Source organism: Pipistrellus kuhlii, unplaced genomic scaffold, assembly GCF_014108245.1.
Source record: "Pipistrellus kuhlii isolate mPipKuh1 unplaced genomic scaffold, mPipKuh1.p scaffold_m20_p_10, whole genome shotgun sequence".
Classification (NCBI taxonomy): Eukaryota; Metazoa; Chordata; class Mammalia; order Chiroptera; family Vespertilionidae; genus Pipistrellus; species Pipistrellus kuhlii.
The window spans coordinates 21,306,063-21,332,287 of NW_023425405.1; the positions used below are offsets into that span (position 1 = coordinate 21,306,063).

The 26,225-nt window shown below is 42.1% G+C and overlaps 4 gene segments (V, D, J or C); all 4 read left to right on the top strand.

Moving 5' to 3' along the window:
- The window catches only part of LOC118714156, a 47,105-nt gene that overhangs the window by 6,891 nt on the left and 13,989 nt on the right, over positions 1-26,225 (top strand).
- Positions 8,194-9,228, top strand: LOC123651862. The segment is given in 2 exon segments: positions 8,194-8,257; positions 8,356-9,228. Coding segments are annotated over 2 exon segments (423 nt in total).
- Positions 18,439-18,996, top strand: LOC123651868. The segment is given in 2 exon segments: positions 18,439-18,502; positions 18,601-18,996. Coding segments are annotated over 2 exon segments (362 nt in total).
- LOC123651867 lies at positions 21,524-22,436 on the top strand. The segment is given in 2 exon segments: positions 21,524-21,684; positions 21,813-22,436. Coding segments are annotated over 2 exon segments (408 nt in total).

The window sequence follows — 26,225 nt, forward strand, 5'->3', positions numbered from 1 at the left end:
CTGAGTGTCAGGTATGGTGAAATCTTCTCTTGTAAAATATAAAGTTTTAACATACAGTAAACTCCCTGTACTGAGTGTCACTGACTCAGACCACACTAAACAGAGCACTGTCAAGACCACATGCAGTCAGCAGCCTTAAAAATATATACATTAGAATCCTCAGTAAGAACTGTCATTGAGCCCAGCCAGTGTGTCTCAGTGGTTGAACATTGACCCAGGAACTGATAGGTCACTGGTTCGATTCATAGTCAGGGCATACAGCCAGGTTATGGGTTAGATCCTGAGGGAAGTATGCACAAGAGGCAGTCAATCAATGATTTTCTCTCATCAATGTTTCTATTCCTTTCTTCTCTCTCCCTCTCTCTGAAATCAATAATATATACGAATTGCCATTGAAATAATTATCCAGGAGCACTTGTCAGCCACAATAATGCCGGTTAATGTACATCCATATATTGTTTTAGTATTTTTTCAGGCAAACATGCATTCCTCTTTTCAAATCTATTTTTAATAGAAATTTAAATTTAGCTTGGTTTAATAAAAACCCTACTTGAGACAGTGTTAAAATTGATCCAAAGAAGATCTGAATAATAGTTACAGTGGTTCCCCATTTATCCTTGGAGTATACTTTCCAATAATCCTAGTGGATCTTGAAACCACGAATTGTACCAAACCTTATATATACTGTTTAACTTACACATGCATACCTTTTCACTTAAAGGGAGCACTTTATAACATCTCTTTGGCATGTTAGAATTGGCCAGCATCACTACTCTTGTGCTCTTTGGGGCCCTATTAAGTGAAAAAAGGTTCACTAGAACACCAGCACTGTGATGCTGCTATAATCAATGTGATAAAAACCAATCTAGATGGCTGCTAAGTGCCTAATGATGGGTTACTTAACACCATTAGGCACTTATTGCCAAAACAAACAAACAAACAAACAAATAAATAAACAAACCACCAAAAACCTATAGGGCAACATACCTCTAGAACACAGATTAATAATCCTTTTAGAATTCCAATATATCAAATAGAACAATATCTACAGAGAATAATGCCTCTTCACCTAGTATGGTGTTTACTTAAGCAATGTACAGCCAGTTTAACATTCAAAAATACGAAATGTAATTTAAATTCTCAAATACTAAAACAAAAGAAAAGAAAAAGGAAAGGTCATGTGATCATCTCTATTGATGCTCAAAAAAAAAAATAACACAACACTTTATACAATTAAACATATGTTTCAGGTAAAAACTCAGTAAATCAGAAATAATTGGAAACATCCTCTCCTAATCAAGGGCATTTATGAAAAAAAATCTATGATTAATAGATATTTTTGTGGGTAAAGATGCATGTTGTTTCTCTAGATCAAACACTAAAAGTACCAAAAAAGGAGGGAAATAGTAATTTCAACAATGATGCTGGAAAAAATGTTTGCATATAAAAAAAATTAAATCTCATTATTTATGAATAGTGGGCAAAATCTGGCCTCTAACTTGTTCTTAAATGGCCCAGAAGCTAACAAATGATATTTACATACATGGTTGAAAAAAATTGAAAAAATAATATTTGTGACAATAGGAAAATAATATAAAATTCAGATTTTGGTATCCATACACCAAGTTTACTGGAGCACAGCCACGCTCACTTGTGAGTGCAGTGTCTCTGGCTCTTTGGCACTGCAGGGGCAGAGGTGGGGAGCTGGAACAGAAAACTGGAATCTTTACCATCTGACCCTTTCTAGAAAAAGTTTGCTGATAGTTCCATAAGCAAAAATGATTATGAGATGGATCAACATTCTCAATAAAGCTTCTGAGAGAGAGCTGAACAAATTCTTTTCATGACCTTGGAATAGGCAAAAATGTCTTTGAGAGGACCAAAAATATTCTGATCTTTAAAAAGAATATTTTTCTTTATTAAAAGTTTTAAAATTCTGTTCAACAAGATACATTAAGAAAAAAATATATATATGAAATATATATGTATTCAAAATATAAATATTTCCTACAAATCAATAATTTAAAAGTTAAAAAAATCAGCCAAAGCCGGTTTGGCTCAGTGGTAGAGCGTCGGTCTGCGGACTGAGAGGTCCCGGGTTCAATTCCGGTCAAGGGCATGTACCTTGGTTGCGGGCACATCCCCGGTGGGGGGTGTGCAAGAGGCAGCTGGTCGATGTTTCTCTCTCATCGACGTTTCTAGCTCTCTATCCCTCTCTCCTCCTCTCTGTAAAAAATCAATAAAATATATTTTTAAAAAAAAGTTAAAAAAATCAATTATTTTAAAAAAGCAAAAGAATAAAAAAGCCTGCCCCCCCCCAAAAAAAATCTATAATTAGGCAGCTCCCTTTTCATAAATGGTCTATTTCCAGCTGCTTAGATTTTTTGACTGATAGAAGGCCAAAGTCAGTTCTCCTCAGGAATTATCTTTGGTTAAAGAAAGCACTTTGCCCAAGGTCCTTCCTTCCCTTCCCAGGGCAGCTGCATGCATAGTGTCCTCTTTCCCAGAACACTCATTGATTTGATTTAGAATTTGTATTTCCTTAGAAAAATTCACCATCCCTCCTTCAGTGCCACCTGCAAAGAGTGGGCTGAGACAGGTGAACATCACATCAGCAGGAGCTTGCAGTATCCTATCCAGTTCTGATTCTTAATTCAGAAGCCAGCCAGCCTGGGCAGTGTCAATACCACTACTGCACAAGTGGCCACTTGAGGGCACTGTGGATCCATGGAATGAGCTGCTGATGGGGCCCTGTGGGAGGGAGAGAATCTTGGCTTGGTCCCTACATCAGGGAGATTGTCTAATGAATCAGAGGTTTGCTAATCATATTTTCTCACATTAACTGCTATGCAGGTGTGTTGTCAAATAAGAGAGCCAGGAATTTGGCCTTGCCTGGAGTTAAGCTCTCTTTTGGAGCATATGTTTGGTGGAAAGTGTGATGGTACTTCCTTCAGTCAGGCAGCCGGGATATTTCAAGCCAGGTAGAGTGAGAAGCACCTGCTCTTAGGAAACAGAGAAGCTGGGAAATGGTTACCTGCCACAAACCCTGCCTGGCCCAGCTCAGGACAGCCAGAGCATCTACTGATAGGAAGATGGACAGAATGGGGAATGCCTAGGCCAACTGAGCATGTCTAGGAAGTGCAGGTTGCCAGTGGGAACCTACAAGGACAGTGACATCAGAACAGTGACGTCACAGGCAAGCCCTCCAAATAGAGCAAAGGGAGAGGCAAACCCTCTGCTCTCTCACTCCAAACACCAGAGCCCAGAGCTGAAAGATGATCAGTCTTGCCCTGCCTGAATCTTTTAGGGCCCCTCAGCTCCTCTGCTACATGGCCCTCTTTCTTCTGGGGGCTGGTGAGTCCTGAGTTCAGGTGGGACATCCCTTGAACCCAAAGTTCTTGACTGTTGGTGGCCTGTCCATCTGTTTCTTGTGCTGGTCTCCAGTTTCTGTCTCCTTTCTTCACAGGTCCAGTGGCTGCTGGAGTCACCCAGTCCCCAAGACATCTAATCAAAAGTCGTGGGGCGGAGGCTGTTCTGAAGTGCCACCCCATCTCTGGGCATAGCAGTGTGTACTGGTACCAGCAGATTCTGGGACATGGCCCGCAGTTCCTCATTGAGTATTATGAAAAGAAGAAGAGACAGATAGGAAATATCCCTGATAGGTTCTCAGGAAAACAGTTTGATAACTACAGCTCTGAGCTGGCCATGAGCACCTTGCAGCTGGGAGACTCAGCTGTGTATCTCTGTGCCAGCAGCTTAGACACAGCCCTGCAGGGTCAATGGCTTTCTGTACTCAAACCTCCCTCTCCCAGATGAGGATATCACAGGAGAGGGAGGGGGCCTTAGCAAGTTATAGAGCTAGCTTCTTTTGCAACATCCTCCCTGCCCTGCTGAGCTCAGCCAGAGCTTTCCTGAGTGTCCTCCCAGCTCTGCCAGCACCTTGCACTTCTTAGGATATGGCAGGAACTCCTGCTGTGATGGAGTGGGGTCTATGTTGTGTGTGCTAATGCATTGAAAACAATGTGTGTCCACTTTACAGAGGAAGAAGCTCTCAATATACCATTTTATAGGCAGGAAGCTGCAGATCTTGGACATTCTGAATATATCACATATGTCAACCCTGCATCTCCAGGTTTCCAAAATCAACATTAGCCCTAGAATTCCAGGATGCTTCCTGGGCTTGGCCCTACTATCTAATAAAAGTGAAACATGCAAATTGACTATACCTCCACTATGCCCACAAGCCATGCTCACCAGCCAATCAGGAGCAAGTATGCAAATTAACTCAACCATGATGATGGTTAATTTGCATATCTAGGCACAGAGCAAAGACTGAAGACAATGTAGAAGAAAGCTAAGTGAAGCTGTGGAAAAGCAAGTGGGGCAGGAATGAAGCAGATGGGGTGGTGGCAAAGGGAGGGAAGCAGATCCTGAAGGAAGCCCTAAATGCAGGAATCTTCCTTCAATGGGCCTCTAGTTCTATATAATAAAAGCCTGCTATGCAAATTGACTAAATGGGGAATGCATGGCAGAACAACTGGTAATTATGACATGCATTGACCACCAGGAGGCAGATGCTCAACACAGGAGCTGCTTCCAGCCTGCAGGCCCTAGGCTAGCCAAAAAGGCTGCTGGTGGGGGGGTGGGGGGATGTCCGTGTGATCACCCCACTGGTCACCCTGCAGAGGGAGGCAACCTGAGGCAGTGGTGGGAGCAAGGACCAGCGAGTGGGTTACACCAGGACAGCCAAGGCAGAGCCTCGCTGGTTGCCGCACAGATAGACCCTGATCAATGGCCAGGCCATGATCACTACCCATACACAAATTTCATGCACCAGGCCTCTAGTAGGACATAACAGAGCCCTTACTTTACCATTTCAAGAGCCTCTAAGCTCGGATGGGGGAGGTCATCCATCATGTGAGGATACACAACTGATTACTATCTAACTTTAGGACACAAAACTTTACCACAGAGAATGTGCATTTGTCCTGTCCTAGTTCACATGGAGGGATGCCATTATGTCCCCCTAATAAATGAGCTAAGTAACTAGGGCAATTTCCAGATTAGCAGAAGATTCACCAAGAAAACAGAAGCCCAATAGAAATTTCAGGCAGGATTCTGGGAGTTACTGCAGGGGATCAGTGTTTCTAAACTACGGAAAGGTGTGAAGGTGGGAGGGTCTTAGCTTGCCCCCATTTTCCATCAGAACATCTTAAATTCCTACTTCTGCCTAGGACAGAAACTTCAGAAAACAGCTGAGCATCAAAGCTATTAAATGAATGATGTAGACATTTATAGACTGGTGTACAATTTTATTGGTTAATGCAGATGACTTTAATTCCACACATTTTGTTCATTTAATTCAATCACCTTATTTATTGCACATTTTCTGTGAGACAGCATATATTACCCACATTACAAGTGAAAATAATGATTGTAAGAGAGTTTGGATACTTGGCTTCAGGTGGTGCAGCTAACAAATATCAGAATTGGAACTCAAACATGGATGATACTGACTTCCACCTATGCTTTCAATCGCCCACCCTTTTGCATTTGGTAGAGAGAGGCATCTTCAAAATCAGAACATGGGCCCAAAGGTCCCTTTCAGAAATGCAGGCTCTAACACACATCGTTTGCATAATAGCTTTCACCTGGGAGGGGACCTGCTGAAGAGGAAAGAGATCCAGCTTCCCAGACCTGTCTGTTCATATTCTGACCTGCCTTGGGATGGTGACTTAGAAACTGTTTGTTTGAGTTTTTATATTTGTAAACCGGGGCAAATAATGCACAAGCAAATACAACAAATTGCTTAATAAATAATAAAGGCTCAAGTCCTCTTTGTACTCTATAAACACTGTGACCGATCTCTAGTCTAGCACAATTATTTACTATGTGAAGTTCTGGGATCAAAGGCAGCCATGGGTTACTTTAACTGACTCATCTATGGTTCAGATAGACACTCCTCTGAAATGCAAATACTGTCATCTGATAATTTATTAAGTGAAATCAAGGTGCCTCTTCAGAGAAAATTAAATAGGACAGCACTTCCTGTTTGATGTTAAGTCTGATGTACAAGAAGATGTGGTGCTTCAAAAAGTTGTGGCTTTCGAGATTGGTGATCACACAGAGGAAATGATAGAAGTTTGTGTGAAGAAAGACCATCACAGTGGAGATTCTAGTGCCAATCCATCCATCCCACCTTGGTATTAGCCTCAGCTGCAGTGAACAATTACATGTAAGTTTGTGTGCATTTACCTGGTTCTGACAGCACCCCCTCACCTGCAGGCTGGGAGTCCCTCAGCTTTCTACTCTGGCCTCCTCTTTATCATGGGATCCCATGTGGCTTGCACATCAGTGCAGTCAGAGCTGCAGAAGTGCTAACTCTCCTGGAGAGAAAGGAGCCAGGGATGAAAGCTCAGCCTCTGTGTCCAGGACAGCTCAGTAGGTGGTCAGTGCTTCTCTGCAGGTTCCAACAAAATCCATCTCCTGATGTCCAAGCACAACTGCAATATTGCACCTTATTCTGATTTTCTCCTTCCATGACCTTTCCTCCCTGCTCTCTTACTCATGCTTCCAGAGACTACTTGCATCTAAATCCTCATCTTAGACTGTGCCTCCAGGGGCAGCCTAAATGGTGACAGCGATGGAAGGAAGTGACCATCAAAGGACCCATCCCTTTACAAGAGACTGTCATTTTTATCTCATTAATTCTGCCATCCAAACATTCAAAACGTCTTATAACAGCAAGTATAAATAAAAAATTTCCTGTTCACTTTGTCTTATTTTGAATAACTAGCAGAGTCACATGTGTCTCTGCTCCCTCCAAGCTCTGAACTATTCGTAACTGGCTAGACTGGGTTATGTATACAGAAGTGGTGTCTCTCTGAACTCTGATAACCATTCATTCCTTTCATTCAAGAAACACTAATTGATTACACATACAGAGTAGCTTGGACTTGGTGGGAATGTATCCTTATAAAAATTTATGGTGCTTTTCTAAAAAGAAAATAGAAAAATATTTAAAAGTTATGAACAGTTTCCGTGCAAATGAGAAGGCCTGAAATTATTCTTTATTGTCTCCATGGCCTATCCAGTCTTCACTACTTACCATGTACATGCCTTATTCAGGATCTTGGGGAAAATGTGCAAGAACATAAAGAGAACAAAAATCTTTCTAATGAGGTACATTTTTATTCAACATCAAATTTGCGACTCTCATTCATTAATTAGAAGAGAATCGCAAAGGAACTATTCTTGGTAAATGTTTATCTCCCGAAAGAAATTAAGGTATCATTGAGAATATAATAATAATATGGGTAGATGATACCTTCTTATGAGAACAGTCCACAGATCTTTGCGATTTCATGTGATCTAACCCAAACAATCTGACTCCTAGCTGAAAACTCTTTTTGCCCCCGCATTGGCCCCGCCTAGAAAGTAGGCTTCTTTGCTGCGTGTCTCTTATTCCCCTGGGACCAGTTAAGTCCTGGATAAGATGCAACGGCCCTTCCTGAGTTTGCCAGGCCCCAAGCTGGAAGCCTTTTCAGGAGATAATGCATCAACCTCCTCCTCGCCTCTGATTTCTAATTCCATGTTCTTACTGTTGTGTGATTATTATTTGCCCATTGAGATGACATCAATATATGCATTCACAGAAATAGATGACCTCACACTGAAATATAACCCATATAAGAAACAGAAGCTCTTCCTAATATTGACTAGCTGCAAGCTTGGCACTGTAGCACATTTATGATTCAATCAATATTCTCCAATTTGGTGGGTGCAAGACCTTCTTGGAGACATAAGAAGTATATAGCTCAGGATGAGTAGCTCATCCACATTGCTTCCTCTTTTTCACAAAAAGCACAGTCACAGGGTTGCAGGTAAAACAGTCTTCCATGGCCTCAGCTGAAATCAAGGGAGAACTCTCACCCATGAGCATGAAGAGACCTCAGCAGGGCTCCCATCAGTCAGTGAATTGTGAAACAACGTAAAACAAGTCTTCAGATCCCAATGACCCTGACCTTGGGGCTTTGAAAACTTCCTGGACATCAGGTGGTTCCTGTAACTGAGAGGATCATTGATTTGTTCCTGTGGGGAAGAGGTGTGGCAGGTTAACTCTACAGCTCAAGCTTTTATCAAGGACAGTGACATCACTCAGTCTATTTTCTCAAAACAAAACAGGAAGACATGAGATTCTGCCCTGAAATGGTCACCAGGCTCTGCTTCTATGTGGATCTTTGTCTCCTGTGGGCAGGTGAGTACAGGTGGGCTTCCTGCCCTGGATACCCCAGACCTCTCAGCCTAAGCCTTTGTCTTAGGATGACAAAATCAGGTCTGTGGCTTTCTTTACAGGAAACCTGGATGCCCGAATCACCCAGAGCCCAAGTTACAAGGTTGTGGAGACAGAAAAGAATGTGACACTGAGTTGTCACCAGACTAATAACCACGAAGTTATGTATTGGTATCGCCAAGACCTGAGCCATGAGCTGAGGCTGATCTATTACTCAGTTGGAGCTGGGATCACTGCCAAAGGAGACGGTGCTGATGGGTACAGTGTCTCTAGATCAAATACAGAGTACTTTGTCCTCACACTGGAGTCAGCGATGCCCTCCCAGACATCTGTGTACTTCTGTGCCAGCCGTGAAGCCACAGCATTGCAGGGCCACCTCTTCTCTGCACGAAAAGCCAGAAGGAGGCCCTGCACCCTGGACTTAGGGGAGCCCTAAACGAACTTTACACCACGGAGCCCCTGTGGCCTGAGACCATAGATTGAACCTCTGTGTGTGGTGAAGTCCACCTCCAGAGTATTATCTGCCAGATCTGCATCAGGCCCAGGGCCTCAGACACCTACTTCCCCCTGTTGCTGTCTATCAGACTAACATCTGCAGATGGCCTGTTACATGGGAAGATGCTTCCCTTGCTTTAGGTTTTCACCTCATCACACTAGTGTCTTAAAGGTCAATAAAATGGAGTCCTCTTCCAGAAAGAAGCTATAGGAACATATTGTTTACTGCATGGCAACCAAGAAGGACATAAGACATTGCTATGAGCTGTAGAGAAATAAAAATAAATGGAGGTTAATGAACACAGTGAAGGCACTTGGTTGTGACCTGTAGAAACAACAGGAACTTCTGATTATGTGGGACAATATTTTTTTCTTTCTTATTGTAGTTAAATGAATGAAGTATCTCAAAACTGCTAGAATCTTAGAAGATATAATTAGTTAATTAGTATCAGTGATGTCACTATGGGAACTGCCTGTGCAGAGAAGGAAGTCCCTCCTCCTCTGCTCATTCTCACAAGGACCTTGTGAACCGCCCATTCCTGCCCTCACCCTGCCATGGGCACCAGACTCCTCTACTGGGTGAGTCTCTGTCTCCTAAGGGCAGGTGAGTCCTCAGAAAACCAAACACTTTCCGTGTGTGTGTGTGTGTGTGTGTGTGTGTGTGTGTGTGTGTATTACAATTATTTGTCCTCATTCTATTTCCAAATCTGTCTCCACAGGTCACACATTTGCTGGAGTGTTCCAGTCCCCCAGGCACAGAGTCACAGAGAGGGGACAGAATGTCACTCTGACTTGTGATCCAATTTCTGGACATACCTTCCTTTACTGGTACCAACAGACACTGGGGCAGGGCCCAGAGTTTTTGCTTTACTTCCAAAACAAGGAGGCCCTAGACAAATCGGGGATGCCTAAAGAGCGGTTCTCTGCAGAGAGGCCTGATGGCTCCTACTCCACTCTGAAGATCCAGGGTGCGGAGCAGCGGGACTCGGCCGTGTACCTCTGTGCCAGCAGCTTAACCACAGCGCTGCAGAGTCACCCTCTTCCTGCTCTCAAACCCTCATGTGCTCACCTCTCCTCACAGTTCCCAAAGTCCTTAACAAAGGAGTGGATTAAGTGAATTGGGACTTTGTTTTTTTCTGATAGTGGAAGGTCAGGAAATGACCTTTGAAATGCCAGGGACCTTGGGTAATAATATTCTGGCTGTGGATTTCTGGGATTCCTTTATACAGTTCAAGATTGAGTACCCCATCTGAGTGTAAGGAATTGTGGAATCTTCTGTAAAACATAAGATTTCAACACATTTACAATAAACTCCCGGTACTGAGTGTCACTGACTCAGATCACATTAAGCTCTTGTGTGGGCAGCCAATGCAGAGCACTGTCAAAGCCCCATGCAGCCACCAGCCTTAAAATACATAAATTAGAATCCTTAGTAAGAACTGTCATTGAGATCAATTGTCCAGGAGCACCTGTCACGCACATTAATGCACATTAAAGTATGTCTATATATTGTTTTAGTATTTTTCTCCGCAATTCGGCAGTCTTCTTTAATCTTTTTTTAAAATATCATTTTAAAGGAAATTTAGAGGAAAGGAGAGGGAGAGAGAGATAGAAGCATTGATTGGAGAGAAACATCATTTGGCTGCCTCCAGCAAACCATCACACTATGGATCTAGCCTGTAGCCCAAGCATGTACCAATGGAAATGAACTGGGAACTTCTATTATAAGTTCATGGATCAAGGCACAACCACTGAGACACACCAGGCAGGGTCTAATGTGTTTTTACTAAAAATTTTAAATTTAGCTTTGTTTAATAAAAGCCCTACTTGAGTAGGCGTTAAAGAAAAATGGTTTAAAGAAGATCTGAATAACAGTTACACTGGTCCCCCTTATACAGAAATAACCCACAGTTGATGTCTGAAACCACTAATAGTACCAAACCATATATATGTATGGTATATGTTTTACCTTATACATGCACATATTTTTACTTAAAAGAAGCACTTTATGATATCTCTTTGGCATGTCAGAATTGCCAGCATCACTACTCTTGTGCTTTGGGTCACTCTTAAGTGAAATAAGGGTGACTAGAACACAAGCACTGTGATGTTCCTGCCCTCAGTGTGATAAGAGACAGCCATAAAGCGTCTAACACCGGGCTGTGCAGACAGCCTTGATACGCTGGAGAAAGGATGGCATATGTTCCACCTGGGGTGGAAGGAGACGGCACAAGATTACATCAGGCTATTCAGCATGGTGCTCAAGTAAAAACTTGGGAATTGTTTATTTCTGGAATTGACCATTAATAATTCTGAACAGTGCTTGACTGCTGGTAACCGAAACTGGAGAAAGTGAAACTGCATGTAAGGTGGGAATACTGTATGTAAAAACAATAGCAAGACAGAGAGTAGATAAATAGACAAATATCTTACCATTGTGAAGTTTTCCTAATCTATGTCCGGTAGTATAATATCACTTGAAGGTAGACTATGTTAAAGCAGATATGTGAATTGCAAACCTAGAGCCACCACCAAAATAGCAAACACAGAGTCATAACTAATAAGTCAACGAAAAAAGAAAAAATGGAATTATTTAAGTGTTCAGTTAATACACAAGAATACATAAGGAGAAGTAAAGAGAAAAAAATCAAAAGATGAGGCTAATGCAGCAAATAGCAAAATCATAATACATACTAAAAACTAGATCAATAGTCATATCAAATCAAAGTAGTCTCAATGTCCAAATAAAAAGCACAGGTTGTGATTTTGAGTAAAATTGAAAAATCAACAACTGTATACTGCCCACCAGAAATGTACTATGAACATAAAGACCCAGAACGTAAAAGTAAATGAGTGAACAAGGTATACCATGCTAACACTAAGCACAGGAAAGCTGGAGCAGCAATAATAACATCAGACAAAGTCAATTTCAGAGCAAAGAATGTCATCTGGGATAACAAAGCTCATGTTCTAATGATAAAAGGGCCAATTTAAGAAGACATAACAATCATTAACATTTTTTCATTTAAAACAGAGCTTCAAAACATTGAACAAAAATAGGAAGGAGAAATAGACCAATTCACAATTGTAGTAAAACATTTCAACACCTGTCAGTAACTGATTGAACAACTTGACACGCACACCCCAATAAAATCACTGAGGATACAGAAGACATCAAAACATTATTGATCACCTTGGCCTAATTCACATTTATAGACCAGCTCACCCACCAGCAGCAGAATACACATTCTTACCAATTGCACATGGACCATGGACCAAGATGCTATAAACTTTGGACATAAAATAAGTATCAATACATTTAAAATAATTCGAGTCTTATAAAGCATGTTTTCTGACCGCAGATGAACTAAGTTAGAGAAAAAAAAAAAAAAAAAGAGTTCTAAAAAATCCCAAATATTTGTAAATGAAGTAACAATCTTCTAAATAACCCATGGGGCAAAGAAAAAATTAAAAGGGAAATTATGAAGAGATTTTAATTAAATTAAAATAAAATATATCATATTAAAATTGGTAGGATGCTACCTAAGGAGTGTTTAGTGGGAAAGCTGGAAAGTAGGGAATAATTTCCTACATCCTGAGTAAGTCCTTTCTAGAAATTGCCTTTGGTTAAAGATAACGTTTCACCCTAGCCTAGATGGTTTGGTTCAGGGGATAGAGCATTGGCCTGGGGACTGAAGGGTCCCAGGTTCAATTGGGTCAAAGGCACATACCAAGGTTGTGGGCTCAACCTCCTGTAGGGGGCGTGCAGGAGCCAGCCAGTCAATGATTCTCTCTCATCATTGATGTTTTTTATCTCTCCCTCTCCCTCTCCCTTCCTCTTTCAGAAATCAATAAAAATATTTTGAGAGAGAGAGAGAGAGAGAGAGAGAGAGAGAGAGAGAGAGAGAGAGAGAGAGAGAGAGAGTTTTCTCTACCGCTTCCAAGGGCAGCTGCATGTCCTCTTTCCCAGAACACTCATTGATGTGATTTAGACTTTGTTTGTGTTTCCTTCTTAGAAAAATGCACCATGCCTCCCTCAGTGCCAACTGCAAAAGATGAGCTGAGATAGGTAAACATCACATCAGCAGAGTTTGCAGTGTCCTGGCTGGTCCTGCTCCTAATTCAGACAGAATCCAGCCAGCCTGGGCAGGGTCAACACTGTTAATGCACAAGTGGCCACCTGGGGGCACTGTGGATCCACGGAGTTGGCTGCTGATGGGGCCCTGTGGGACAGGGAGGGTTAAGGGACAGACTCTTGGTTTAGTCTCTACATCAGGGAGACTATCTGATGAATCAGAGGTTTGCTGATCATATCTTCTCATATGAACTGCTATGCAGGTGTGTTGTCACATCAGGGAGCCAGAAGGTTGGCTTTGCCTGGAGTTAAGCTCTCTCTTGAAGCCTATCTTTAGTGGAGAGTGTGATGGAGCATCTTTCAGTGGGGCAGCCTGGATAATTCACATCACATGTAGAGCAAGGAACACCTACTCTAAGGAAAACAGAGAAATAATGGTCACCTGCCACAAACCCTGCCTCATCCAGCTCAGCACAGCCAGTGGCACCTGCTCAAAGGAAGATGGAGAGAAAGGGGAATGCCTGGGCCATTTGAGCCTGTCCAGGAAGTGCAAGTTGCCATTGGGAGCCTACAAGGATAGTGACATCAGAACAGTGACATCACAGGAAAACCCTCCAAGCAGAGCAAAGGGAGGTGCAAAAGCCTCTGCTCTCTCACCCCAAACACCAGAGCCCAGAGCTAGGAGATGGCCAGTATTTTCCTGCCTGAATTTCCCAGGGCCCCCCAGCTCCTCTACTACATGGCCCTCTGTCTTCTGGGGGCAGGTGAGTCCTGAGGTCAGATGGGACATCCCTTGAACCCAAAGTTGTTGATTGTTGCTGGCCTGTCCATCTGCTTCCTGTGTTGGTCTCTAGCTTCTGTCTGCTTCCTCCACAGGTCCAGTGGCTGCTGGAGTCACTCAGACCCCAAGACACCTAATCAAAGGCCAAGGGAGGATAGCCATTCTGAAGTGCCACCCCATCTCCGGACACAACTATGTGTACTGGTACCAGCAGGCTCCAGGACAGGGCCCCGAGTTTCTCATTAGTTTTTATGAAAAGGCGGAAAGAGAGAAAGGAAACATCCCTGATCGGTTCTCAGGAAAACAGTTTGATAACTACAGCTCTGAGTTGGCTATGAGCGCCTTGCAGCTGGGAGACTCAGCTGTGTATCTCTGTGCCAGCAGCTTAGACACAGCCCTGCAGGGTCAATGGCTTTCTGTACTCAAACCTCCTTGTCCCAGATGAGGATGTCACAGGAGAGGGAGGGGCCTTAGCAAGTTATAGGGCTAGCTTCTTTTGCAACATCCTCCCTGCCCTGCTGAGCTCAGCCAGAGCTTTCCTGAGTGTCCTCCCAGCTCTGCCAGGACTTGGCAATTCCTAGCACATGGCAGGAACTCCTGCTGTGATAGAATGGGGTCCAAGTTGTATCTACTAATGCATTTGTCAGCAATGTGTGTCCACTTTACAGAGGAGGAAGTACTCAGTATGCCATTTTATAGACAAGAAGCTGCAGCTCCTGGACATTCCAAATATATCTTAAATGGCAACCCTACATTTCCAGGCCTCAGAAGTCAACATTCCCCCAGAATTCCAAGGTGCTGCCTGGACCTGGTCCATAGAATATAGCTGAGCCCTGTCTCTCCCCTCAAGAGCATTGGAGCTGGGATGGAGAGGTCAGACCTCATGTGTGGTTGCAAAGGTGATTGCCTGGCAACTTATAAGACACTAGAGGCCTGATACACAAAATTTGGCCTGACCAGCGATCAGGGCCGATCTAGAGGGTGACTGATCAGGCAGTCCGTGGGATGGGGGAGGGGGTCTGGCACCTGCCTTGGCTGCCTTGTGGCCTGTGACTGGGAGCAGCTCCTGCATTGAATGTCTGCCCCTGGTGGTCAGTGCATGTCATAGTGACAGGTCGTTTCCCCAGTTGTTCTGCAGTTCAGTCGACTTGCATATTAGGTTTTTATTATATAGAACCATGGTCAGCAAGTGGCGACTCTCGAGCCACATGCGACTCTTTGGCCCCTTGAGTGTGGCTCTTCCACAAAATACCATGTCCTGGGTGAGTCTATTTTGAAGAAGTGGCATTAGAAGAAGTTTAAGTTTTAAAAATTTGACTCTCAAAAGAAATTTCAATCATTGAACTGTTGATATTTGGCTCTGTTGACTTATGAGTTTACTGACCCGTGATATAGGATAGTACTTCAAGCCAGAGAACATGCATCTGTCCTGTCCTAGTTTACAAAGAGGGAAGCCATGATGTCCCTCTAAAGAGGAGCTAAGTGACTATGATGATTTCAAGCTACCAGAAGATTCACCAAGAAAACAGAATCTGACCAGGAATTTCAAGCAGAATTCTGGGACTTACTACAGAGAATCAGTGTTTCTAAACCACTGGAAGGTGAATGAAGGAAGGTCTCAGCTTGCTCTCACACTCGGCACTTTCAAGCAGATAATCTGAAATCGCTGCATCTGCCCAGTACAGGAACTACAGAAAAGAGCTGAGCATCACTGCTCTTAAGTGAATGGTGTAGATAGACTTTTACAGACTGGGGTACAAGTTTATTGATGAATGTAGATGACTTCAATGCTACTCATTTTGTGCATTTACTCCAGTCACCTTATTCATTGCTCATTTTCTGTGAGGTAGCACAAATTACCAGGTTACAGGTGAAAACACTGATTGCTAAAGAGTTTGGACACTTTTCTATAGAGGCATGACTAACAAATATAGGAACTGGAACTCAAACATGGGCCATTTTGACTTCCACCCATGTTTTAAATCACCCCGCCCTTCTGCTCTTGGTAGAGGAAGGCATCTTCAAAATGAGAACATGAATCCAAAGATTCCTTTCAGAAACTCTGGCTCTGACACAAATCATTTGCATAACAGTTTCACCTGGAAGGGGACCTGCTGAAGAGGAAAGAGATCCAGCTTTGGGAACCTGTCTGTTCATGTTCTGACATGCCTTGGGGTGGTGACTCAGAAAATATTTGTCTGAGTTTTTACATTTGTAAACGGGGGCCAAAAATTGGTGTCTTGAAGAGATTTAAAACAAGCAAATGTAACACATTGCTTAATAAAAATATATGCTTAAGTAATTTTTGTTCTTTAATAAACTCTGTGACAAATCTCTAGTGTAGAAAAATTATTTGCTATGTTCAGCTCTGGTATCAAAGGCAGGCCTGGGTTACTTTTGCTTGACTCATCCATGACTCAGAGAGAAATGCTTCTGAAATGCAAATACTGTTGTCTGATTATTTATTGGGTGAAATTAACTACCGAGAGGTGCTCTTAGGAGAAAATGAAAAGGTGACTCAGGACAGTACTTCCTGTTTGATGTTAAGACAAGTCTGATGTACAAAAAGGTGTAGTGCTTCCAGAAAGTTGTAGCTTTGAAGTGACTGGTGATCACCCAGAAGAGCTGATAGAAGGGACAGTTTTGTGTGAAGAGAGACCATCATATTGGAGCCTCCAGTGCCGTCCACCCATTCCTGGCCCACGTCTGGTATCAGCCTCAGCTGCAGTAAACAATTACATGCAAGTTTGTGTGCATTTACCTGGTTCTGACAGCACCCCCTCACCTGCAGGCTGGGAGCCCCTCAGCTTTCTGCTCTGGCCTCCTCTCTATCATAGGAGCTCAGGTGGCCTGCACAGCAGGGCAGTCAGAGCTGCAGAAATGCTAACTCTCCTGAAGGGAAAGGAGCCAGGGATGAAAGCTCAGCCTCTGAATTCAGGAGGTGGTCTGTGTGCTTCTCTGCAGGTTCCAACAAAATCCATCTCCTGATGTCCCAGCACAACTGCAATATTGCACCTTATCCTGGTTTTCTCCTTCCATGATCCTTCCTCCCTACTCTCTTACTCCTGTTTTCTGAGATCATTTCCAAAATAAACTACTTGCATTTAAATCCTCATCTCAGATGGGCCTTCAGGGGCAGCCTAAACAGTGACAATGATGGATGGAAATGTCCATCAGAAGTCTCTTCTCTTTGGAAGAAACCGCCATTTTTGTTTCATACCTTCTGCCATCCAATCATCCAAAAAGTCTTATAAAGATAAAGTTTTATAACAACAGGTATAAATGGATTTTTCCCAGTTCACTTTGGTTTATTTAAAATTCCCAACAGACTCGCATGGGTCTTTGCTCCTTTCAAGTTCTGAACATACTTGTGACTGACTAGACTGAGTTATGTTTAGAGAAGTGGAGTTTGCCTGGACTCCAATAACCATTCATTCCTTTCATTCAACAAACACTAATTGAATTCAGGTAAAGCGTCATTTGGGCTTGGTGGGGATGTATTCTTATAATTAGGGTGCTTTTCTAAAAAGAAAACAGGAACATATCTAGAAGTCTTAAACAGTTTCTGTGCAAATGGGAAGGCCTGAAATTATTCTTTAGTGTCTGTACAGCCCATCTAGCCTTCACTATTTATCATGTACAGGCACTATCTAGGAGCTTGGGAGACACCTATGCAAAAACACAAGGACCAGTAAAAAGCTTTCTGATGACATATCTTTTTTATTCAACTTCAAATTTATGACTCTAATTTATTAATTTATAAGAAAATTACAAAGGAGCTATTCCTAGTAAATGCTTATCTTACTAAAGTAATTAGGTGTATTATTAAGAATACTAACAATATGGATAGATGATATCTGATTGTGAGAACAATCTTTAGATCTCTGGGATTCCATGTACTCTAACCCAAACAATGTGAGTCTTAGTAAAAACTTATTCTATTTTGCACTTATCCAGCCTGGTATGCAGGCTCCTTTGCTGTGTGGCTCTTTTTCCTTGGAGACCAGATAAGTCCTGGATAAGATATAAAAGCTTTTCCTGGGTTGGTCAGGCACCAACCTGCCAGTCTTTCTATGCGATGGTTATCAATTTCCTCCATGTCTCTGATTTTTGCTTCCTTGTTCTTTCTCACTGTTGTGTGATTATAGTTGCCCATCGAGATGTCATCAGTATATGCAATTACAGAGATGGGGATACCTCACACTGAGATATAACCTGTATAAGAAATAGCAGCTCATACTGATATTGACTAGTTGCAAGCATGGCACTATAGCTCATTTATGAGTTAATCAATATTCTTCCATACTATGTATGTGTGGGGCGGGGGGGGGGGGGGGAGGAGAGGAGGTGGGTGCAAGACTTCTGAAAGGAGACAGAACATTTTCTTGTGATTTTGCAAGCATCAGAAATGTGTACCTCTGGCTGAATATCTCATTCACCTGGCTAACAAGCCTCCTCTCTCTTTAACAAAAAGCACTGTCATTGGGAGCTAGGTAAAAGTGTTCTGTGGGCTCAGCTGAAACCAACGGAGACTATAGAAATCTGAACATGGAAGGCAGGGCTCCCATCAGTCAGTGAATTGAGAGACAAAGCAAAACGAGTCTTCAGATTCCAACGACCCTGACCTTGAAGCTTTGAAAACTTCTTGGACATAAGGTGGTCCTTTGGTAACTGAGAGGTTAATTGATTTGCTCCAGTGGGGAAGGGTGTGGCAGTTAGTACTGCAGAAAAATCATTTGTCAAGGACAGTGACATCACTGTGTCTATTTCCTCAAAACAGAACAGGAAGACATGAGATTCTGCCCTGAAATGGTCACCAGGCTCTGCTTCTATGTGGCTCTTTGTCTCCTGTGGGCAGGTGAGTACAGGTGGGCTTCCTGCCCTGGAAACCCAAGACCTCAGCCAAAACCTTCATCTTAGGATGACAACATCAGGTCTGTGACTCTCTCTTTACAGGAAACCTGGATGCCCGAATCACCCAGAGCCCAAGATACAAGGTCACAGGGACAGAAAGAATGTGACTCTCAGCTGTCACCAGACTGATAACCACAACGTTATGTACTGGTATCGCCAAGACCTGGGCCATGGGCTGAGACTGATCCAGTACTCATATGGTGATGGCAGCATTGAAAAAGGAGATGTCCCTGATGGATACAGTGTCACTAGGCCAAATACAGAGAACTGTGCCCTCACACTGGACTCAGCCACCCTCTCCCAGACATCTTTGTATTTCTGTGCCACCAGTGAATCCACAGTGGTTCATGGCTGACTCCTCTCTACACAAAAAGGCAGGGGGAAGCCCTGCATCCTGTCTCCACAGAGCCCTACACAAACTAATAAGGAGCCCCCAGTGGCCTGTGCCTGCAGGGTGAACTTCAGAGAGTGCTGAGGTCTACCTGCAGGGCAGTGTCTGCCAGGCCTGGACCAGACCCAGGACACCGGGCACACACTCCCCACTGTTGCTGTCAGTCAGTCTGTCCTCTGCAGCTGCCCTGTGACCTGGGAAGGTGTTTCTCCAGCTCTAGGTTTTCGCCTCATCAACCTGAATCTGATGCATCCAGGGTGGAAAGTCATAGGAAAACAAAATCCATCTAGACCCTCTTGTATATTACACACTAGTGTCTTCAAGGTCAATGAAGTGGAGTCCTCTTCCATAAAAAAGCTATAGGAAACATACTGTTTACTGCATGGTGACCTAGATGGACATGAGGCTTTGCTATGGGCTCAGGAGATATAATGTCACATGGAGGGTAATGAAGACAGAAAGGGCACTTGGTCGTGATCTGCAGAAAGAATAGGAGCTTCCAACTCAGATATTTTCCCAGGGTGTCATTCTATTTTTTATATCTCCAAATACTAGTGCATTTCTGGGCAAAGCCAAGACAATAACAGATGCCCACCCTTGATTAAGAAATGGATAAGGTTGAGCATATGTGACTGGTTGAGAAGATGGTATGGTTATAGAAACAGGGGCAGGTGCAGACAGAGAGGTAACTGTCTCAGAGAAATGAGGGAAACCAAAAGGAGGGGTGTTCCCTAAACTCAGTGCATCACAGACACACCATATCTCTCCTGCAGGCCCTGCTGAGCTATATTTATGAGAGGAGTTGCTGATTCAACCTGAGTCAAGTTCAAACTAATCCTGGGCCGTGGAGCCTCTGCTGGAGTGGGGGGCAGTGACATCCCAGGCAGTCTTGTCTTCCCACTGGAGAAAGGCCCCTGAGCTCCCTCTCCATCTCTGGGTCAGAGCATTTAGCTGGGGCTTCCCCATCTCACCCTGACCTGGCCATGAGCTCCAAGCTCTTCTGTGTGATGCTTTGTCTCCTTGTAGCAGATGAGTTCTTTCAGTGTACATGTTTATGTGTCAGTGCAAATACCACTTAATGTTATTTACTTGATTCGGAATATTCTGGTAATTAAGTAAAGCAGAGAAACAGTCACATTCAACATGAAATTTATATTTTGTGGCTACTTGGAAAAGCTGTTCCTGTCAGCAGATGATCCATTTACAGAGAGAGGCCATGTATTAGTCCTTGAAGAACTGTGAGTATCTCTCTGGGTAGAAACAATAGAATTGTCTAGAATGGCCTAATAATAGACCAAAACCCCAGATTTGCCTGAGATATCAATGCTTTAAAAACTAATGGTGAAGCTACTGTGGCTCAGTGGTGGAGCATAGACCTATGAATTAGGAGGTCACAGTAGGATTCCTGGTCAGGCACGTGCAGGTTGGGGGCTCCATCCCAGTAGGGTGCATGCAGGAGGCAGGCATTCAATGATTCTCTCTCATAATTGAGGTTTATGTCTCCCCCTCATATATATTTTAAGAAGACTAATGTAATTTCCTTTCCTTAGGCAGAAAAGACTGAAAATAGACTCATTTCAAAGAGTAGAACACTAAAAGTCCTGGAGTGAGAATATCTTCCTGAGACAACAGCATTTATTTCCACTTATTTGTAATAACCTTATTTGAAAAGCTATGATGTGTTCATCAACCCTGGGGTAACCCCACAACCAACATTGCAATTCTACTGTCACTTGTATTAAAAACACAAACTGAACATGTCTAGAGCCTATGGAAATGTAACTTGTTTCTATTGAGTTTGGAAATGCTGGCACTAGAGGGCGCTCATTTACCTTCCTTTTCAGATAAAAGGGAATTATTCACAGGCAAGACCTAGAATGAGGGGTCAGAGCCTCCGCTCTCTTGTAATTTGGGGACACTTATTTATTTTAGAACTGACTTGCAAACACAGGAGGTATTGTGATAAGGAGTTAAGGGCAAAAATGAATTAATAATTGAGGGTATTGTTGTTTGACCTGCAACGTTTATAGGAGGATCTAACCAACTTAGACCAGTACCCACCAGAGGCACCATTTCATCCCCAGCAGCTTTGAACTGTGAATTCAAACTGCTTTCATGGCAAAAAGCAAAGACTTGACAATTCTACCGTCTTTCCCACCTTTTCCTTCCCACATATCCCAGTGCTGCCCAAATCCTGGGAAGGACCATCAAAATGCAGGATGAAGGTTAGAAATAAGAGAGCTCAGAGAGAAGGTGATAAAGTCATCATTTTAGTCCTCAACTGTCAAGTGCCATTGAATGCAGTGAATATGTCCAACTGACAATGTGGAGGAACAAGAGACATGAGAAGGCTGGCCACATAGGGAGTGTGGGATCCAGGGAATAGACCACCGGAGCTCAGAGGGATGACAACCAAAGCAATCAGTGTTGACTTACATTCACTTTTGAATTACTATTGCTCATTCATTCTTTGTTTCATAATTTTCTTCTTTTAACATTTCTGATGATGAGCGACAATATTTTTTTCTTTCTTAATAGGAATAAAAAGAAATCCTAAGGCAATCCTAAGGCTCAGTGATGTCACTATGGGAACTGCCCTGTGCAGACTAGGGAAGTCCCCCCTCCCCTGCTCATGCTCACAAGGACTCTAACCTAAGTAACTTCCCATTCCTGTCCTCACCCTGCCATGGGTACCAGGCTCCTCTGCTGGGTGAGCCTCTGTTTCCTGGGGGCAGGTGAGTCCTCAGAAATATCAAGCACTTTCATTATGGTGTGTTTGTATGTGTGTGTGCATGTGTGTGTGTGTGTGTGTGATTATTATAATTGTTTTTCTTCAATTCTATTCCCAAATCTGTCTCCACAGGTCACACCAATGCTGGAGTGTCCCAGTCTCCTAAGCACTTAGTCACAAAGAGGGGACAGAATGTCAATCTCACGTGTGATCCAATTTCTGGACACCTGTCACTTTATTGGTACCGACAAACACTGGGGCAGGGCCCGGAGTTTTTGATTTACTTCCAAGGCAAGGAGGCCACAGATGAATCAGGGATGCCTAAAGAGCGGTTCTCTGCTGAGAGGCCTGATGGCTCCTACTCCACTCTGAAGATCCAGCCTGCAGAGCAGGGGGACTCGGCCGTGTACCTCTGTGCCAGCAGCTTAACCACAGAGCTGCAGAGTCACCCTCTTCCTGCTCTCAAACCCTCATGTGCTCACCTCTCATAGTTCCCAGAGTTTTGAACAAAGGAGTGACCCTCTTCTTTCCTCACCAAGGGGAATAAGTGCTTTGGAATTTTAATTGTTGTTCTCATCTTGGGATGTCAGGAAATTACCTTCAAAATTCCAGAACAGGTCACCTTGGGTAATAACATTCTGGCTGTGGATCTCTGTTATTTCTTTATACAGTTCAAGATTCTACAACTGAGATTGAACATCCAGGCTGAGTGTAAGGAATTGTGGAATATTCTGTAAAATATAAGATTTCAACACATTTACAATAAACTCCCTGTATTGAGTGTCACTGACTCAGAAAACATTAAGCTCTTGTGTGGGCAGCCCATGCAGAGCACTGTCAAAGCCCCATGCAGCCACCAGCCTTAAAATACATAAATTAGAACCCTTTGTAAGAACTGTCATTGAGATCAATTGACAGGAGCACCTGTCACCCTCAATAATGCACATTAAAGTACATCCATATATATATTTTTAGTATTTTTTATGTTCCTGCAGTCATTCTGTGTTTAATATCCTTCTTCTCTAGTCTATTTTTAATAGAAATTTAAATTTGGCTTGGTTTAATAAAAACCCTACTTGAGAAGGCATTAAAGAAAAGTGATTCAAAGAACATCTGGATAACAATTACAGTAGTCCCCTCTTATTTTGGGGGGATATTTTCCAGTGGATACCTGAAACTCCTGATAGTACTGAACCCCAAACATACTGTTTACCCTATAGATGCATACTTTTTCCCTTAAAGGAAGCACTTTATAGCATTTTTTTTGGCATGTCAGAATTGCCAGCATCGCTACTCTTGCGTTTTGGTCCACTATTAACTGAAAGAAGGTTGACTAGAACACAAGCACTGTAATACTGCTGCAGTCAACCTTGAGAGAGCTATTGAGTGACTAATGGCAAGTTGTACACACCCCTGCATGGAAATGGATGGAAGGAAATGGCACAAGATTTCATGAAGCTTATCAGATTAGTGTGCAATTTAAAACTTAGGAATTGTTTATTTCTGTAATTTACCATTTAATAACTTTGGATTGTACTTGAATGCAGGTGACTGAAACTACAGTAAGTGAAACTGCAGGTAAGGGGAACTACTGTATGTAAAAGTAAAATGTGTGATGATAAGAGCATGACAGGGAGCATCTACATGGATAAATAGCTTACCATTGTGAAATTTTCCTAATTTATGTCAGGTGGTATAATAGCACATGAAGGTAGACTGTGTTAAGGCAGAGAGATATATTGCAAACCCTAAAGTCACCACTAAAATAATAAGCATACTTATAGTTAATACACCAACAAAAAGAGGAAATGGAATTATTTAATTGCTCAATTAATATACAAAAAGACATAAACTGGAGAAAAGAACAAGCAAAAGATGGGGCTAATACAACAAATAACAAGATTGTGATAGATATTAATTAACTAGATCAATAGTCATATCAAGTCAAAATAGTCTCAATGCCCCAAATAAAAAGCATAGATTGTGATTTTGAGTAAAAAAGGGAGAAACCAATTGTATGCTGCCCATCAGAAAGGCAGTATAATCACAAAACTAAGAAGATAAAATGGAAAAGATATACCATGCTGACACTAATCACAAGAAAGCTGGAGCAGCAATATTACAATAATATCAGACAAAGTAAATTTCAGAGCAATAGAATATGATAAAAGGGTCAATTGATCAAGAAGAGATAGCAACCATATATATTTATGCATCTAAAAAGTTTCAAAACACAGGAGTAAAAACAAGGAGAAAAAGACAAATTCACAATTACAGTCAGACATTTCAACACCTGGCAGTAATTTTTTTTCCAAAGAAAAAATGGAAGAGACAGAAAGAAAGAGAAACATTGATGTGAGAGAGACACATCTCTTGGTTGTTTCCCGCACACACCCATACTGGATGCCAGGGATAGAGCCTGCAACTGAGGTACATGCCCTTAACTGGAATCAAACCCAGGACCCTGTAGTTCTCAGGGCAATATGCTATCCACTGAGCCAATCCAGCTTGGGCCACTCGTCAGTAGTTGATTGAACATCATGACCACTCCCCAATAAAATCAGTGAGGATATAGAAGAGAAAAACAACGTTAATGATCACCTCAACCTAACAGATATTTACAGTTCACCCAATAGCAGCAGAAAACACGTTCTATCAAATGTACATGGACCATGGACCAGGATGCTATAGACTTCGGGTATAAAATAAGTATCAATACATTTAACAGAATTCAAGTCATACAAAGCATGTTCTCTCACCATAGAGGAACTAAATTAGATATCAATAACAGAAAGGGTTCTGGAAAAATTCTAAAATTTGTAAAGGAAATGACAATGTTCTAAATAACCCATGAGGCTAAGAACAAATCAAAATGGAAATTATAAAGGGATTTTAACTTAATGAAAATGAAAATATGTAAAAATTGGTAGGATGCCACTAAAGAAGTATCTACTAAGGAACCTGAAAACTCAGAAATAATTCCCTACTCATTCTGAGGCCAGTCAGCACTACTATGGTACTCAATTACCAAAACAAAAACCTATAGACCAATATCCCTCATAGACATAGAATAACAATCCTTTTAAAATTCCAGTATATCAAAATGCAATGACATCTACAGAGGGTAACACATCATGACCAAGTGGGGCTTACCTCAGGAAAGTGCAGTTAGTTTAAGATTTAAAAATATGTCAATGCATTCAAATACTAAAAAAAGAAAAATCTTATGATCATCTCTATAGATTCTTACAAACATTTGATAAAAGCCAATAGCAATTCCTAATAAAAACTCAGTAAATTGGAAGTAATTAGAAAAAGTCCTTTCCCTAATGAAGTGCATGTATGAAACAGTTTATGGTTAATATACATTTTTGTAGGTACACTATGGTAAGTTAAACATGCGTATTGTAATCCTTAGATCAAACACAAAAAGTAGCACAAAAGGAGTGAAATAAGCATTCAACAGTGGGTTCTGGAAAAATAATCAGTGGTGCATATGGAAAAATAATTTTAATCTTTACCTCACTCCATCTTATAGGGCCCAGAAGCTAACCAATGGTGTTTATATTTTTAAGTGGTTGAAAAAGATTAAAAACCAGTATTTGAGACATACAAAATTTCTGTAAAATTCAGATTTTGGTATGGATACAGGAAGTTTATTGGCACGCAGCCTCACTCCCTCACGTCCACAGTGTCTCTGGCTGCTTTGGCACAGCTGTGGAGAGCTGAGCAGCTGGGACAGAAAACCGGAAATATTTACAGAAGACTTTTGCTGATTTTGCGAACTTGAGTATGAGTTGGGTCAGTATTCACAATGACATATAAAGCTCCTGAAAAAAAGCAGAGCAATTTCTTTTCATGTCCTTGGAGTAGCAGAGATGTCTTAGAGAGGACAAAAATATCCTAATCTTTAAAAAGCACACTTTTCTTTACAAATATTTTAAAATCCTGTTCATCAAAAGAAATCAAGAAATAAAAACATATCTGAGGAAGGGCATGCATAAAAAATATAAATAATTCTTGCAAATCAATAATTTTTAAAAGTGAGTAATTCAATTAAAAAAATTAAAATCAGTGAGCATATCAGTTGAATAAGGTGATCCCCCCACCACCACCAAAAAAATGATCTATAAGTAGGCAATTCCATCTTCATAGAGGGTTTATTTTCAGCCATGTAGGAGCATTTTTGGCAGATTGAACTCCATGGTTTGCCCTGCCCAAGAATTACCTTTGGTTAAAGACAGCACTTTGCCCAAGGTCCCTCTGCCCCCCCTTCCAAGGGCAGCAAATGCATGGTATACTCCTTCCAAGAACACTCATTGATGATACTAAGAATTTTATTCCCTTTTTGGAAATATGCATCATTATCACCTGGAAAGAGTGAACTTGAGACAGGCAAACATCACATCATCAGAAGCTGTGCAGGGTCCTGGCCATTCGGAGGCCTAATTCAACCAGAACCCAGCCAGCGTGGGCACAAGTGGCCGCGTGGGGGCGCTGTGTATCCACTGAGTGAGCTGCTGATGGGGCCTTGTGGGAGAGGGA